This window comes from Symphalangus syndactylus, chromosome 17 (genome assembly GCF_028878055.3).
Source record: "Symphalangus syndactylus isolate Jambi chromosome 17, NHGRI_mSymSyn1-v2.1_pri, whole genome shotgun sequence".
NCBI lineage: Eukaryota > Metazoa > Chordata > Mammalia > Primates > Hylobatidae > Symphalangus > Symphalangus syndactylus.
Genome location: NC_072439.2, coordinates 99,024,416 through 99,038,788, shown reverse-complemented (window position 1 = coordinate 99,038,788; position 14,373 = coordinate 99,024,416). Strand labels below are relative to the sequence as shown.

The 14,373-nt window shown below is 37.4% G+C and overlaps 1 protein-coding gene across 28 annotated transcripts in view; it reads left to right on the top strand.

Annotated features, from left to right (window-relative positions):
* DLG1 (discs large MAGUK scaffold protein 1) overlaps positions 1-14,373 on the top strand; it is a 277,635-nt gene that overhangs the window by 206,415 nt on the left and 56,847 nt on the right. For all 28 annotated transcript variants that reach the window (XM_063622148.1, XM_063622133.1, XM_063622145.1 and 25 more), the window contains one exon: positions 6,977-7,079. In XM_063622148.1, the coding sequence (XP_063478218.1) occupies positions 6,977-7,079 (103 nt within the window). The remainder of the gene's footprint in view (positions 1-6,976; positions 7,080-14,373) is intronic.

Genomic DNA, 14,373 nt, shown 5'->3' with positions numbered 1-14,373 from the left:
TAACAGCCTTTTTCATAATAATCTAGATCTTGAAATGACCCAAATTTCCATCAACAGAAAAATTGCTAAATTGTGGTATGTTTACACAATATAATACTACTCAGCAATTAAAAGGAGCAACTACTGAAACACAAAACAAGTATGTTGAGCAAAACAGATGACAAAAATACATACTGTATAATTCCAGTTACATGATAGTCATGAGCAGGTGACACTGACTTGTGGTGCTGTAAGTCGGAAAGTGGTTGCCAGTGATTGGGACTGACTATCAAAGTGCACAGTTGAACATCAATGGAAAAGATACATGTCTGGTTTGGGGTATTGGTTTCATGATTTATACGGTGAGCAAAATCCTTTCAGCTGAGCTGTTCAAATTTCTACATTTCATTGTAAAATATACTGTAATTTATTTAAGTTACAGTATGATAAGGAAAAGTTAGTGGTAGGGAATGGACTTAAAAGATTAATATTGTTGAACATATTACCTAGTTATTTAGGGAAATAAAATTAGCTTAGAGCCTCACTTCACACTTTGTGTCAAAATAAATTTTCGTTTAGCCTAGAGTTCGGTAATAGACGTTTTTAAATTGTCCATTTGGAACCACTTTAGATAGGTCATTGACACAGTGCTAAAGTGTGTGAGACCAACCAACTCAACCTAGTTCACCCAGAACATTCATGGTTTTAGAACTGAATGCCCCATGTCTGGAAACTCTTTGGTCTTGATTCTAAAACTGGAAGTCTCAGCCAGTCCAGGGAAGTAGCTCACCCCAATGCGAGTGCAGTTAAATACAGCATTATGTTTAGCAATATGCATCAGTAACCTTAAAATTTTAATGCTTACTGAACTTCTCTAGGGAAATGCCCTAAAAGCACTAGGGAATAGTAGACCGATCAAAAAACTTAAAAGGAAAATTGGAGGAGTGAATTCTTCATAAGGCCTTTGAAAACCTCCGTGTATCCTTGGAACCAGAAGGCCACACACATGTTCAGGGCTGTGAGCATGCTCAGGAAAGACTAGAAAAGGCCTTAAACTCTCACCTCTACCTGATCATGAGCCTCTGTGCAAGCAATTTAAGTCAGTTGTTAACTGCTTATCTGAGTGTTAAAGGTGGGCCCCAAAATGCACATATAGTCCTTGGAAAAGAGTGGAAGATTTACAAGTTTCAGGTATTTAAGGAAGTATCTATTCAGTCATTAACCACTAAGCTAACCAGACAGAGACTTCAGTGGCCACACACAACAAAGAATACAGACTTTATAACATTAAGACAGCAGTGACAAGCCTAGATAAGAGGACGGTTCTCCTGTCCAGAGTTGCCGTATTATATTTATTTTAAATGCCTATTTTTCATCATAAAATTTTGAGGCAAGCGGAAAGAAAAGTATGGCCCATATACAGGAGAAAAACGCAATCAGTGGATATTGTTCCTAGGGAAGGTCAGACATGGAACATGCTAGACAAAGACATTAAACCAGGTATTTTAAATATATTCAAGGAATAAAAGAAAACCATCCTATAGACTGAAATGGAAGTAAAGGAACAATATCTCACCAAGTAAAAAATATCAATAAAGAGTTAGAAATTGTATGTAAGAACCAAATAGAAATTCTGGAGTTGAAAAGTACAGTAACTTAAGTGAAAAATTCTCTAGACAAGGTCAACAGCAGATTTGAGCTGGCAGAAGAAAGAATCAGCAAACTTGAAGATGGGTCAATTGAGATTTTGATGCTGAAGAACTGAACAATAACAAAAAAAGAAAGAATGAAGAAAAATTAACAGCTTCAGAGACTATGGGATACTATCAAATTTACCACCATAATGGGAGTATGTGAAAGATGGGAAAGAGAGAAAAAGGAAGAAAGAATATTTGAATACTCGCCCAAAAACTTCTAAAACTTGATTAAAACCATTAATCCAAGAACCTCAGTGAACTCCAAGTTGAATTAATTTAAAGAAATCTACAACATAAACACATTACAATCAAACTGTCTAAAGCCGAAGGCAGAATATTGAAAGTAGCAAAAAGAAATGACTCACCACGTGTAAGGGATCCTCAGTAAGGTTAATAGCTGATTTCTCATCAGAAACCGTGGAGGTCAGGAAGCAGTGAAATAACATATTCAAAATTCTGAAAAGAAAAAAACTTTGTTGACTAGAACTCTATATCCAGCAAAACTATCTTTTGAAAATGAAAAAATCAGGACATTGCCAGATAAACAAAAGCTGAAGGAGTTCCATCTCTCAAAAACCTGCCCTATAGGAAATAATAAAGAGAATCCTTCAGACTAAAATGAAAGGAAACTAGAGAGTAACTCAAATCCACATGAAGAAATAAAGAGCCTAAGTAAAGGCAACTACTCAGGTAAATATAAAACAACATAAGGGTATTGTTTTATATGCAACTCTTTTTTTCTCCAACCTGATTTTAAAAACAACTGAATAAAGCAATAATTACAAATTTGATGTACACACATTGTATAAACGTAAAATTAATATGACAACACCACAAGGGGGGTAAAGAAACTAGGTTCTTATAAAATGTTTGTTTGTTTACTTATTTATTTTTAGAGGTAGCATCTCACTCTGTCACCCAGGCTGGAGTGCAGTAGCATAGTCATAGCTCACTGCAGCCTCAAACTTACTCACTGAGGCAATCCTCCTGCCTCAGCCTCCCGAGTAGCTGGGCTGCAGGTATGCACCACTACACCCGGCTAAATTTTTTTCTTTATTTTTTCAGAGACAAGGGTCTCACTGTGTTGCCCAGCCAGCCCTCAAAGTGTTGTACTCAAGTGATGCTCCTGCTTCAGTCCTTTTGCCTGAGCCACCTGAGTCACTGGGATTACAGTCGAGAACCACCACATCTGGCTTTAAATTTTTACTTATAATCCACAATAACCACTAAGAAAATGACTAACAAATATATGTAGTAAAATTAATGACATGGGAATTAAAATGGTACACTAGGAAATATCTATTTAATACAAAAATAATGCAGTAATTGAGGAATAGAGAAAGAAAAGACATAGAATAGCCAAATTAAGTAAATTCTACATTATCAGTAATTATATTAAATATAAATGGATTAAGCATTCCAGTTAAAAGGCCAAAGATATTGACAGATTAGGTTAGAAAACAATCCAACTATACAGGGTCTACAAGAGAGACACTTTAGACTCAAAGACACGGAAAGGTTGAAAGTAAATGGGTGGAAAAGATGCATTACACAAAAAGTAACCAAAAGACACCTACTGGGGCTATACTAATACGACTAATATCAAAGGACACTTGAAGAAAAACATTATTACTAAAGGCAAAAGACATTTATAATATATCATTATATAGTCATAGATGACATATTTTATAGTTATATACTCTAATTACCAATACATTTCTAGGAAGACATAAACTATTGAAACTAAAGAAGAAATAGAAAATTTTAATAGATTTAAAACAAGTAAGGAAATTGAATTAGTAATCAAAAACTAACAAAACACAGAAATCCCAGGACCAGATGGCTGCACTGGTACATTCTGCCACACATTTAAAGAATTAACACCAATCATTGACAAACTCTTCCCCAAAAAGGAATAAGCATGAGGAGTGCTTTCCAGCTCATTCTATGTGGCCAGTATTATCCTTATGCCAAACCAAAGACATCACAAGAAGAAAAAATTACAAACCAATATCCCATATGAATATAGATGTAAAAATCAACAAAATAAGCTGGATCCAACAGCATGAACAAGGATGATGTACCATAACCAAATGGAATTTATCCAAGGAATGCATGGTTAATTCAACATAGAAAAACCAATCAAAGTAAGACACCATCTTAATAAAGGACATAAAGCACATGATATCTCAGTAGACACAGAAAAAGCAATTGTCATAAACCGACAGCTTTTCATGATAAGAACACTGAATAGACTAGGAATAAAAGGGAACTTCAGCCTGATAAAGGGTATCTCTGGAAACCCTATAGCTGACATCATACTAAATGGTGAGAGACTGAAAGCTTTCTCTCTAAAATCAAGAACAAGACAACTGTATCTGCTCTTCCTACTTCGATTCAACATTGTCCTGGAGGTTCTAGAAATTAGGCAAGATTTAAAAAAAAAAAAAAAAAAAAAGGCTACCAGAATAAAAAGCAAGCAAACTATTTCTGTTTGCAGATGACATAATCTTGTATAGAAAAAAATCTTAAGAAATACAACAACAGACCGTCAAGCTAATAAACGAGTTCAGTAAATTTGCAGGATAGACAAGACATTCATTTACAATAGTATCAAAAAATAAAATAAGTATAAATTTAAGGATGTGGATCAACAAAAGTGGTATATCCTTTGTTTTTGTTTTTTTTGTTTGTTTTGTTTTTTTGAGACAGAGTCTTGCTCTGTCGCCCAGGCTGGAGTGCAGTGGCACGATCTCTGCTCACTGCAAGCTCCGCCTCCCAGCTTCACGCCATTCTCCTGCCTCAGCCTCCCAAGTAGCTGGGGACTATAGGTGCCCGCCACCACGCCCAGCTAATTTTTTTGTGTTTTTAGTAGAGACAGGGTTTCACCGTGTTAGCCAGGATGGTCTCGATCTCCTGACCTCGTGATCAGCCTGCCTTGGCCTCCCAAAGTGCTGGGATTACAGGCGTGAGCCACCGCGCCCAGCCAGTATATCCATTTTTAATGGATTTTAGTGGCGCATTATTTAGCCATAATAAGGAATGAAGTACTGATACATGCTCCAAGGATGAACCTGGAAAATAAGTGAAAGAAGCCAAGCGCAGATGGCTACATATTATATATCCCGTTTATTTGAAATATACAGAATAGGTATATATACAGTATGGTCAGAAAGTAGATTCGTAGTTGCCAGGGGTGGAGAGGAGACACAGGAGTGACTGTCAGTGGATACAGAGTTTCTTTTTGGGGTGATGAAAATATTTTGGAATTAGGTGGTAATGATGCTTGAACAGCTTTGCGAATATACTAAAAACCACTAAACTGTATGCTTTAAAAATGTGAATTCTATGGTATGCGAATTATTTCTCCATTTTTAAAAATGTTGGTGTAAAAGAAAAAAGTGACTCTAAGGCTATTTATACAAATATATCTCTCAGTACTGGAATTTCTTCTAAAATATCCTTAATAATGTATCTTCAATTGAAATGTTCAGTGATAGTCTGGAAAGTCTTTAATATGTAGTTTCGTTCAACAAATTATGCTCTTAAAAGAGTTTGGTGCACAGAAATAATTCATTAACATTTTTAATCTTTTCTACAATAATCTGTGAAAATCTCTTTCTTTATATTTCTTGCCTGATTTGTTCTCCCAGGAATTAGGAGGATTTTCTTTACGCACTAAGTAGAACTGTTTATACATTGTATTGAGTTTTATACGGCCATCATCAGCTGGAGATATTGTCTAATAACCGCATAGTTACATTTGTTTATATTAGGGATTTTAGATCTTGGTTTTCGTTGAGGCGGGTGAGGGGTGGTGGTGGTGGTGGTGGTGGCGGCGGTGGTGGTGGTGGTGGTGGTGGTGGTGGTGGTGGTGGTGGTGGTGGTGGTGGTGGTGGTTTGAGACAGAGTGTCTCTCTGCGTCACCCAGGCTGAAGTGCAGTGGTGTGATCTCAGCTCACTGTAACTTCCGCCTCCCAGGTTCAAGTGATTCTCATGCCTCAGCCTCCTTAGTAGCTGGGACTACAGGCACACACCACCACGCCCAGCTAATTTTTCTATTTTTAGTAGAGACAGGTGTTTGCCATGTTGGCCAGGCTGGTCTGAAACTCCTGGCCTCAAGTGAACCACCCACCTCAGCTTCCCAAAGTGCTGGGATAACAGGTGTGAGCCACCACACCCAGCCTCAAGGGGTATGTATTTAAATTTAGTTGCATAATGGTTTCTTTTTAGACAATATTAAACATCAGATCTTTACATGGTTAAAATGTTCTTTATGTAAATTTATGATCCCAAGAATTTCTGGGCTCATAGTCAAATTTTTTTAAAGTGATATGTGATCTTTAACAGATTTTAGATTAGTTCTCAACAAAACAAGTTTTTATGTAAAAATTGCATGATGATCGTTCCTTTCCAAAATTTTTCAGTGAAGGTCCTCAACATTGCCATATTCTATTCATTGTTGCTTCTTAATTTTTTTTAATTCGGTATTTAAAGTTTGTTACATTCAAATATAATGCTTCCATGAATGTCCTCTTAAGTTTGTCTTATTGTGGAAAAGAAACAATCTCAAGATAATGTACCTTGCACTATATATGTATATATGCACGCAAAGTATTGGTAACCTTTCAGAAATAAGAATTAAGTTGCCTCTTCTTCTGGAGTAGGATTGTGCCTACTGGTAGAATTGGATAATTATTTCACCTAAGGAAGGGCTCTTTATTCAAAAAATAACTCCTGGTTCATTTAATTAACATTTATTCTAATTAAATCAGTCCTTGAAATCTGAGCTATTTTAATATTTCTAAATAATAGCTTTCCTATTATACCAAAAGAATGGAAGTTTTAATTTGTACAGGAAGAAAAATAATTGGAACTGAGTTGAGCAGTAGGCGTGAGAATGTGGCAGGAGGTGAATGGATGCTACAAGCAAAATGACTCCCTCCCATTGCTTGAATTCCTAGTAAAATAAAGTGTGCAAAATGATGCCACTTGATTTTTTAGGTTCTCAAATTAAGGTACATTTCTAAATGGATTGATACCCAGCCTTCTGGGGGAAAATGTTTTGGTTTTACTAACTTGACATTAAGCAAGGTGGTTTTAGTAAATAAAATAGCTTTTAATGATAATATTTTGTTTTACTACACAATTTATTTTTGGCCAATCAGAAAAAGAAACATTTTAGTGGTAAAGTTATTGCAACTAATTTTTTAATAAATGCTTACTCAAAGAATAGACTATTGTGATTTCTAATCAAACTGACTCTTTTCTCCCAAATTAAGACTTGGTTTGATTTACAGGTAAACAGTGTTGACCTCAGAGCTGCTAGTCATGAGCAGGCAGCAGCTGCATTGAAAAATGCTGGCCAAGCTGTCACAATTGTTGCACAATATCGACCTGAAGGTAATAACATTCTTATTGTCTATAGTTATTGCTTATTTTAGTTTTTAAAATTCTTCCTCTTTAATAATGTTTAACTTCCAAGCTTAACTTCCTTTTTTGTGCTTTTTTTCTGATTTGCTAATCTAGTATTTGTTTATTCTGAACCTAGTTCTTTTTCCAGATCAAAAGTTGTTTGTTTTTTTGGTGTTTTTGGTTTTTGGTTTTTGAGACGGGGTTCCACTCCTACTGCCCAGGCTGGAGTGCAATAGTGCAATCTCAGCTCACTGCAACCTCCGCCTCCCAGGTTCAAGTGATTCTCCTGCCTCAGCCTCCCAAGTAGCTGGGATTACAGGCATGCACCACCACACCCGGCTAATTTTTTGTATTTTTAGTAGAGATAGGGTTTCTCCATGTTGGTCAGGCTGGTCTCAAACTCCTGACCTCAGGTGATCTGCCCACCTCAGCCTCCCAAAGTGCTGCGATTACAGGCATGAGCCACTGCACCCTGCCAAAAGTATTTTTTAATGATGTGGGAACTGACATCCGAAAGCTTAACCCACATAATCCCATTATGTGGGTTAATTTAACTGTTTATTTTTTTAAATCTGTTGTGTAACTGAAGACATAGCTTTTAATGTCCCTTTTACTACTTTATTGATCTGAAAAAATAATAAAAACCATAAGCAGAGATAGTAATAATGCCCCAAAAAATTAGGTCACCCAGATTTTTTCTAGCTTTTGAATTAGGTTATAATTATTAATATCAAGATTTAAGACATGTTTCTAATAGCTGTTACTGCTGCTATTTAAAATAGAAGAATGCCAAGTTTGGGGTATAATGTGTGTCTAGATGGTAAAGTATCATGGATGCGACCTTACTAAGTTCCTAGGGGAAGAAGGTGGTAATGGAAAATTTGAGGTCATGCCATATTAAACATATGTAAGACTCTAGTGTGCATCAACATAACCACATCTCCAATAAAACCTCAGTGGAATTTAGAAAGCTTAAATACCCAGAAGAATACATGGCATATTTGTTAATGCTCATAAACAACATGATGAAGAAGGAAAAGATGATGTGAGTGAAGGAGCTAAATGAGTAATTCTATAATTTATCAACTAATTACATTTATTCTTTTTTGAAGCAGAATTTCTTTTTAATCTAGTATGTTTTTTAGCTGATCAAAGCAGCGTGTTGAGCATTGCTTGGTCTTTCCTAAGTATGGGAGGGTCTATCAATCTAGTAAAACCTTGGCCTTTTAGGCTCAGTAACTAAACAAGGGAAAATTTATTTAATTGGGAGTAAATTCTGAATATTAATTCACATTAACCAAACAATAGGGACTAACATATGAAGTCAGAATGTCAATTCGTTAATTTTTGTGAGAAACAAATCTGCCAGTGAGACCCTATGTACTTTTATCTTCTGGCCAACACATTCCACCCCGTAGGTACACTATATGGAAGCCAAGTTACAGTCACTGGTTCCTTAGTATTATAGACAGCCTCTCATTTATATGTTTTTAAGGAATATAAACTTTTTAGGTATGGTTACGGGTAACTTAATATCTGCTCCCTAACCTTAAAACACACAGAACACACAAAAGCAGTAAGAAAAACAAAACATACACGCATGTTCCTACCCACACAACTTCACTTCATATTAACTAAAACTAAGAAGGCAGGTATAATACCTGGACAACCAAGTAGAGGTAAAGACTCCTTAAGCAGCTGAGGTCTTGCAGAAGCCACATGGAAATAGGGGAAGAGTTAAAATACGGAATATTGAGAATGTTTGTGATGGCAAAAATTTAGGATATGGTATAAAATTGCACCTCTTAAAGATGAGAGGCTCATTTTTGAGGTATAAAAACATGACCCTTTTTTATTGCAAGCCTCCTGGGAAGTGGGGTGAGCAGGCTGGAGCAGAAGCCACTCATGATGTGGTTTGGTTTAGAAAAGCAGAGGACCCATATTTGGATAAAGCAGCCTGCCTCTGTAGGATCAGATAATGTGACAGTATTTGGGTTTTAAAACCTGTAAAAATGTCCTGCGCCTCTATCTTTCTTGCACCCCTCGACTTTCTGGAATAGCTACTCTAGCAAAATCTAGCAAAGTAATAAGTAATTTTTTTAAGACGGAGTTTCACTCTCTTGCCCAGGCTGGAGTGCAGTGGCACAATCTCGGCTCACCGTAACCTCCACCTTCCAGGTTCAAGCCTCCCGAGTAGGTGGGATTACAGGCACCTGCCGCCATGCCCAGCTTATTTTTGTATTTTTAATAGCGACAGGGTTTTGCCATGTTGGCCAGACTGGTCTCCTGACGTCAGGTGATATGCCCGCCTCGGCTTCCCAAAGTGCTGGGATTACAGGTGTGAGCCACAGCCCCCAGCCCCAGTAATAAGTAATTTAAAAGTAGCCTCACATTCATACAAAGATAATAAGAAGAGGTGGGGAAAAGCATCAAAGCTTAGTAACAGATTAGCTACACGCACACACAACACAAAAACATTAACACAAATCAGATTTTAAGAAGTACAAAAGGAGTCATCTGACACTCTGATAATCAGCATCTTGCAGTTAGTATTTTTCCTAAAGGCTTGGGATTCTCTGCCTTGTTGATAATCTTATATATATACAGACAGACAGACAGACAGAGACAAAGGTAAGCTTTTGGTAGAATTAAGTTTTTTATCTTTTAGGATCTATGGCTTGCCTTATTAGTCTTCCAAAAAAGTACTTTTATGGGTTTTTCAGCTTGTGTACTTTGAACTTTCTTGACTTGCATTCTAATTATGAGAAAAAATAATCTCTACAAGACATATGAAGGAACATTATCTTCTAACTCCTGTCAGTTTTATTAATTCCAAAGACAAGGAATAATTCACTTTGGGGGGCCTTTACTGTTAATCTTTTTGGAGAATCATCAGAAATTAGCTGGACGTGGTGGCTCACGCCTCTGAGCCCAGCACTTTGGGAGGCCTAGGTGGGAGGATTACTTGAGCCCAGGAGTTCGAGACCAGCCTGGGCAACATAGCAAGATCTCGTCTCTACTAAAATTTTTTTTAAAGTTTTTTAATTAGCCATGCGTGGTAGTGCGCACCCGTAGTCCCAGCCAAGGTGAGGATTGCTATGATCTCACCACTGCACTTGAGCCTGGGCAACAGAGTGAGACCCTGTCTCAAAATAAAAATAAAAATAATCGAACATGGGAACTGGAAATACAATACTATACTCGTTTTGGACTCCATATCCCAAAGTTATAAAATTTTATCAAATACTTCCTAGTCTGTAGTTTAAGAACCTCTTGGCCGGGCGCGGTGGCTCACGCCTGTAATCCCAGCACTTTGGGAGGCCGAGGTGGGCGGATCACGAGGTCAGGAGATCGAGACCATCCTGGCTAACACGGTGAAACCCCGTCTCTACTAAAAATACAAAACATTAGCCAGGCGTGGTGGCGGGCGCCTGTAGTCCCAGCTACGCAGGAGGTTGAGGCAGGAGAATGGCGTGAACCCAGGAGGCCGAGCTTGCAGTGAGCTGAGATGGCGCCACTGCACTCCTGCCTGGGCGACTGAGCAAGACTCTGTCTCAAAAAAAAAAAAAAAATGAATCTCTTGTGATAGAATATAATAGTAAAACTGTATGCCATGCATGGTATGAACCATGTTACGTTTATTAACTCTATAATTCCCAAGATAATCCTACAAGTAAGCACTGTTGTCCCCATTTTACGTTATAGTTGAATAAGCTCTTCTGTAAAGAGACTAAGTAATTTGCTAGTTACACAACTGTTAAACGGTTAAGATTTCTTCTAGCCCCTTTTAAGCGAAGAAAAACATTTTCCTCCACCCTTGTATGTTCAGTAACAGGGGCCTGTGAAGTAAACTGACAAAAAAAAAAAAAAATTAACATGAAAAAAAAAGTTTCTTGTATATGGATACAAAAGGCAACAAAAGAAATACTGTAGCTAGCTTGTGGATGAAGTTAAAAGCTTGTGTACCTAATCTAGTAGGGAAAAGGAAGGAGGGAGAAACAGCTTTTATTAGAAAAACATACATTTCTTTAGGAAAGACAAGTTTTTAGGAGAAGAGATGGGAGATAAAGTTTGTGATAACGTTTGTCTAAACTGGTATGAGTGGTCTTTCCATTCTCGGGAAAGACTCCTCAGAGAGGGGATTTATGGTAACATCATTTCTCGGAAGCTGCACCTTTCAGTCAGATTAGAGAAACTCCAAGAAGGCTTTTTTTCTGCATCTGTTGAATCTCAGATATCTTCAGCTTAAAATAATCTTTGTGGCAACTCTGGGGTTCTGGGTGGGTCTCCATACCCTGTTGTTACTCTTTCAACTACACATTAAACTCTTGGAATCTCTAACCTCAAATATTTATCTTATTGTTCCTCAAGAAATATTAGGCCAACTTTCAGAGCTTATATCTCAATCTTTTGTTCAGAAAGCATTAATTATATTGTAATAATACCGTAAAAGAAATAAAGCGGAAAGAATTAAACTCAATATATAAGTTAAACTTATTTTCTTTCCCATTGGTTAGGTCTTATATTTGTGACATATTTTATTTTCGCAAGAAAAAAACTGTTTGGTGTTATAATCCCGATTTTGCAAGTGACCAAAGTCTAGAAAGGTTAGGCCGTAGTCACTTAACTTTCTGCACTCCAAAGCTTTGATTGAAATCTTGAGTTACAAAGGTAGAGTTCTAACACCCAGTGTCCTGACTTTATTTTCATTATTACTTCTTATACCAACCAAAGGGAGAAGAGGTGGAGATAATCTGGGAAGATTGCAGTGGACTAGTAGCATTTATTTGCAGGCATTTGTCATTTCTTATCATTTTCCGTAGTAGATAGGTAATTAAAATTTTTTTCAGTCTCCTGCTTTCTCACTTTCCTTGCTGTATTTTTCTACACACCTGTGCTGCAGTTGACCCTTGAACAACACAGGTTTGAACTGCGAGTGTCCACTTACACACATGCTGTTCAACCAAACAGCATATGCCTGTCAGATTCCACAAGGCCTCCTGTTAGACTTGAATATGCATGGGTTTTGGTATACGTGGGGTTCTGGAACTAATCCTCCGAGTATGCCAGAGAGCTATTGTACTTAAAACAACTAACTTGCCTTCTTAAAAATAGTTTCCCTTTTTCTTCTCCAGGCCAATTTATAGTATGCATCCTCTGAGAATTGTTTCACTTGGGTTTAATATCTGTGTTTAATGTATTTTATTATAGTTATAAATGCATGTTTTTCTTTATAGGGATTGCATGTTAAGAAGAGATTGAGGAAGTCCAATTTCCCCCATACCCCTTCTTCACTTTCCTCTACCTTTTTACTTCTAGTGTGGGGGTGAAAACAAAGGTTAAAATTTGAAAGGGGATATCAAATGAAAAAATCAGCTTTTAAATATCTCTGCTTGTATAAGCGTATACATACTAACTTGTAGCCAGCAGTTCAGATACTTCCTAATACGTTTCATGACAAGAAATATGGTTTGATACAGGAATTTTTGAGATGTTGAATGGAGAAAATCTCTTATGTAAAATTATAGCTTTGCTGAGTTTTGATGTAATTCTAGGAGAGGAATGTAAATGACTTAACTGCAAAAAGGGATGAAACTCTTCCATCAAAATAAAAATTTAAGAAAATAGGTGTAGTGGTTAGCACTTTGGGAGGCTGAGACAAGAGGATCTCTTGAGCCTAGGAGTTGAAGATCCCCTGGGTAACATAGGACACCCTGTCGCTGCAAGTAATTTTTAAAATGAGCTGGGCATAGTGATTCATGCCTGTAGGCTCAGCTACTTGAGAGGCTAAGGTAGGAAGATTGCTTGAGCCCGGGAGGTCAAAGCTACTATGAGCCATGATCGTGCCACTGCACTCCAGCCTGGATGACAGAGCAAGACCCAAAAAAACCTTAAAAAAAAAAAAAAAAGATAAAGGAAAAAATATGTTGGTGGGAGTATTTACGAAAATATACACAGGATAGGTAAAATGTGGAGACTGATAGGACTAAAAGTATCAGTTGATTGAAACAAAAGGAAAAGGTAGGAATCTGAAGTAGGTAAATGAAAGAGAAGGTTTAAAGGAAAAGTAACTTTAAAATGCTGAAGTATGTTTTGAACATATAGAAAGGTGGCTGTGAGGAATTGTTAAGAGTAAGGCAAAGACTTGGCCAGGCGCAGTGGCTCACGCCTGTAATCCCAGCACTTTGGGAGGCCAAAGCAGGCAGATCCCTCGAAACCAGGAGTTCAAGACCAGCCTGGCCAACTTGATGAAACTCTGTCTCCACTAACAAAAAAGTTAAACAGGCATGGTGGTGCACACCTGTAATTTCAGCTACTGAGGAGGCTGAGGCACAAGAATCGCTTGAACCCGGGAGGCAGAAGCTGCAGTGAGCCAGAATTGCACCACTGCACTCCGACCTGAGCAACAGAGCGAGGTGGGGGCGGGTGGGAAGACTCTAAGCAAAGACTATAAATACGAAGATCTGAATACAGTGAAAGAAATTATCAGGAATTGACTTAGCTCTTCAGTGTCTTAAATTTTTAATATCTGAGACTGTGTTAACCGCTTTGTAGTAACTTAGTTACTCATTAAGAAAGAATATATTTTTCTGCGTCACTAAAAAGTAATGTGTTCTTTTTATAGAAAGCTTTTAAATTTCTAAAATGTAGACTATTTTAAATCACTAGGACTTCTATTAATTAGATCAGCAAAATTGCTAAAAACTAATAATGCTACATGAAATGTAATACACATCTTATTTAAAAAGCATTGCAGAACTTTAAGGAATTAGCAAACAAAACGTGAAGGGAAACTGGGAACTCGGGGCTAAGGAAGCACACAAGTCTCTTGTTTCAAGAGCAACGGCATACTGGCTTGGGAGAGCCAGTTAAATTTTCAGAAATTTTTCAAACTTAAACATAGCCTTTATTAAAAATAAAGTTATACAGAAATACAAATAAATTATATTTAAAATAGTAAAATTAAAAACAAAGGTAATATTGAAAAGTCATCACTTCCTAGTTGTTTTCTAGGAAGTAAAATAACAGAAACATAAACCAGTGAGACTAATAGAAAATACAAAAAGAGGGCTGGGCATGGTGGCTCACGCCTATAATCCCAGCACTTTGAGAGGCCGAGGTGGGCGACGCACAAGGTCAGGAGTTTGAGACCAGCCTGGTCAACATGGTGAAACCCCCGTCTCTACTAAAAATACAAAAATTAGCCGGGTGTGTTGGGGCATGCATGTAACCCCAGCTACTCAGGAGGCTGGGGCAGGAGAATCACTTGAACCCGGGAGGC